The sequence below is a fragment of the Seriola lalandi genome, unplaced genomic scaffold, assembly GCF_002814215.2.
Source record: "Seriola lalandi dorsalis isolate HSWRI2012SDOR001 ecotype SW California unplaced genomic scaffold, Sedor1 jcf7180002054973, whole genome shotgun sequence".
NCBI classification, from domain to species: Eukaryota; Metazoa; Chordata; class Actinopteri; order Carangiformes; family Carangidae; genus Seriola; species Seriola lalandi.
The window spans coordinates 138,046-139,563 of record NW_019525523.1 but is presented as its reverse complement, the minus strand read 5'-3'; the positions used below and the strand labels follow the sequence as shown (position 1 = coordinate 139,563).

The following is a 1,518-nucleotide window of genomic DNA, read 5'->3' as shown; positions in this document are numbered from 1 at the left end:
AGGACAACTGGACCGTGAACTAGTGTCTGATTACAACATTACAATCACTGCCACTGACGAGGGCTCTCCACCTCTGTCCTCCTCTAAAACTGTTGAGTTATCTGTAGCTGACATCAACGACAACCCACCTGTGTTTGAGGAACAGGCGTACAGCGCATATGTGACTGAAAATAACAAACCTGGCTCCACTTTATGTTCCGTTACTGCTCGAGATCCCGACTGGAGACAAAACGGTACAGTGATTTATTCTCTGTTAGCTGGTGGGGTGAACGGTGCCCCGGTGTCCTCCTATCTGTCTGTTAACGGAGACACGGGGGTGATCCACGCTGTGAGGTCTTTTGATTATGAACAGTTCAGGAGCTTTAAAGTCCACGTGATGGCCAGAGACAACGGTTCTCCTCCGCTCAGCAGCAACGTGACCGTCAGTGTCTTCATATTAGATGTGAACGACAACCCTCCTCAGATACTGTACCCCGCCCCGGAGGGCAACTCCTTCATGACCGAGCTGGTCCCCAAAGCTGCACACGGAGGCTCTCTGGCTGTCTCTTATACACATCTTGTTTGACGGAGCAGTCGCCATCCCCAGCGCTTATCTGCCTCCTAATTACGCAGATGTTGACGGCACAGGAACTTTACGCAGCACTTACAATTATGACGCGTACCTGACAACAGGTTCTAGAACCAGTGACTTTAAGTTTGTGACATCTTACAATGACAACACACTTCCTGCTGACCAGACTCTGAAGAAAAGTCCTACTGAATTTGCTGATGCATTTGGAGGTTGTGATGTTTCTCCCGAGGTAGGGAATCTTTACATATCAGTAAACTCAATATCACTTATTCTGAAAAAGATATTTTGGTATTTTGCTTTCCCTTGTTGTGGTGGTACCGTTCTTGTTTGTGGTGGTGATTTGCAGCACTTTTAATGGCTCTCGAGGTCGTTTTGAAGTCATGATTTTCGTAAAGACTTCTAATTTCGTCTTCGAGTTAATCTTACGTTAAAAGCAACAATGAATCAAACGTCCACATCTTTACATTTGTTTTGACAGATCAAACTTCAAATTTTTAAGTCCTTTCATTGAAGTCTGCATCAAATCCAATCATTTTTCTTTGATGACATAGATGCTATGTTCTTGCTCTAGTGAGGGAAACTCTTCTTGCTTATTTTCTCTGTCCTAGATGCTGAATTGCTTTCCATATTCTTATGCAGTTTTAGAGATAAATTGCCTTTGTGTAGGATGGTGTTTTCGTTTCTCCCCTCTGCAGATTTAAAAAAAAAATCTTATCTATGATACTGCTTTTACTGCAAAAGGATTTTCTGGTAGTCAGGTTTTCATATGAGTTTGTTCGTAATCTAAGATGTTGTCATTTTAAGATCTTCTCCTGGATCCATGGTCATTAGAATTTTAGTAGACGCATTATTAGAGCAGTATGAAATTAATGACAATGGAGCCTTTGAGTATTCCTGTTTTGTTAGTGGAGCCTCCTTTTCCCAAGCTGTCCCTCTAAATGTAAACG

At 42.7% G+C, this 1,518-nt stretch overlaps 2 protein-coding genes across 2 annotated transcripts in view; both read left to right on the top strand.

Annotated features, from left to right (window-relative positions):
* LOC111646584 (protocadherin gamma-A4-like) overlaps positions 1-565 on the top strand; it is a 5,072-nt gene extending 4,507 nt beyond the window's left edge. The window contains exon 4 of the mRNA XM_087171016.1: positions 3-565. Coding sequence (XP_087027142.1) covers positions 3-565 — 563 coding nt within the window. The remainder of the gene's footprint in view (positions 1-2) is intronic.
* An 86-nt stretch (positions 566-651) lies between these two features.
* The window catches only part of LOC147817335 (protocadherin gamma-A12-like), a 2,757-nt gene continuing 1,890 nt past the window's right edge, over positions 652-1,518 (top strand). Inside the window, exon 1 of the mRNA XM_087171015.1 lies at positions 652-658. Coding sequence (XP_087027141.1) covers positions 652-658 — 7 coding nt within the window. The remainder of the gene's footprint in view (positions 659-1,518) is intronic.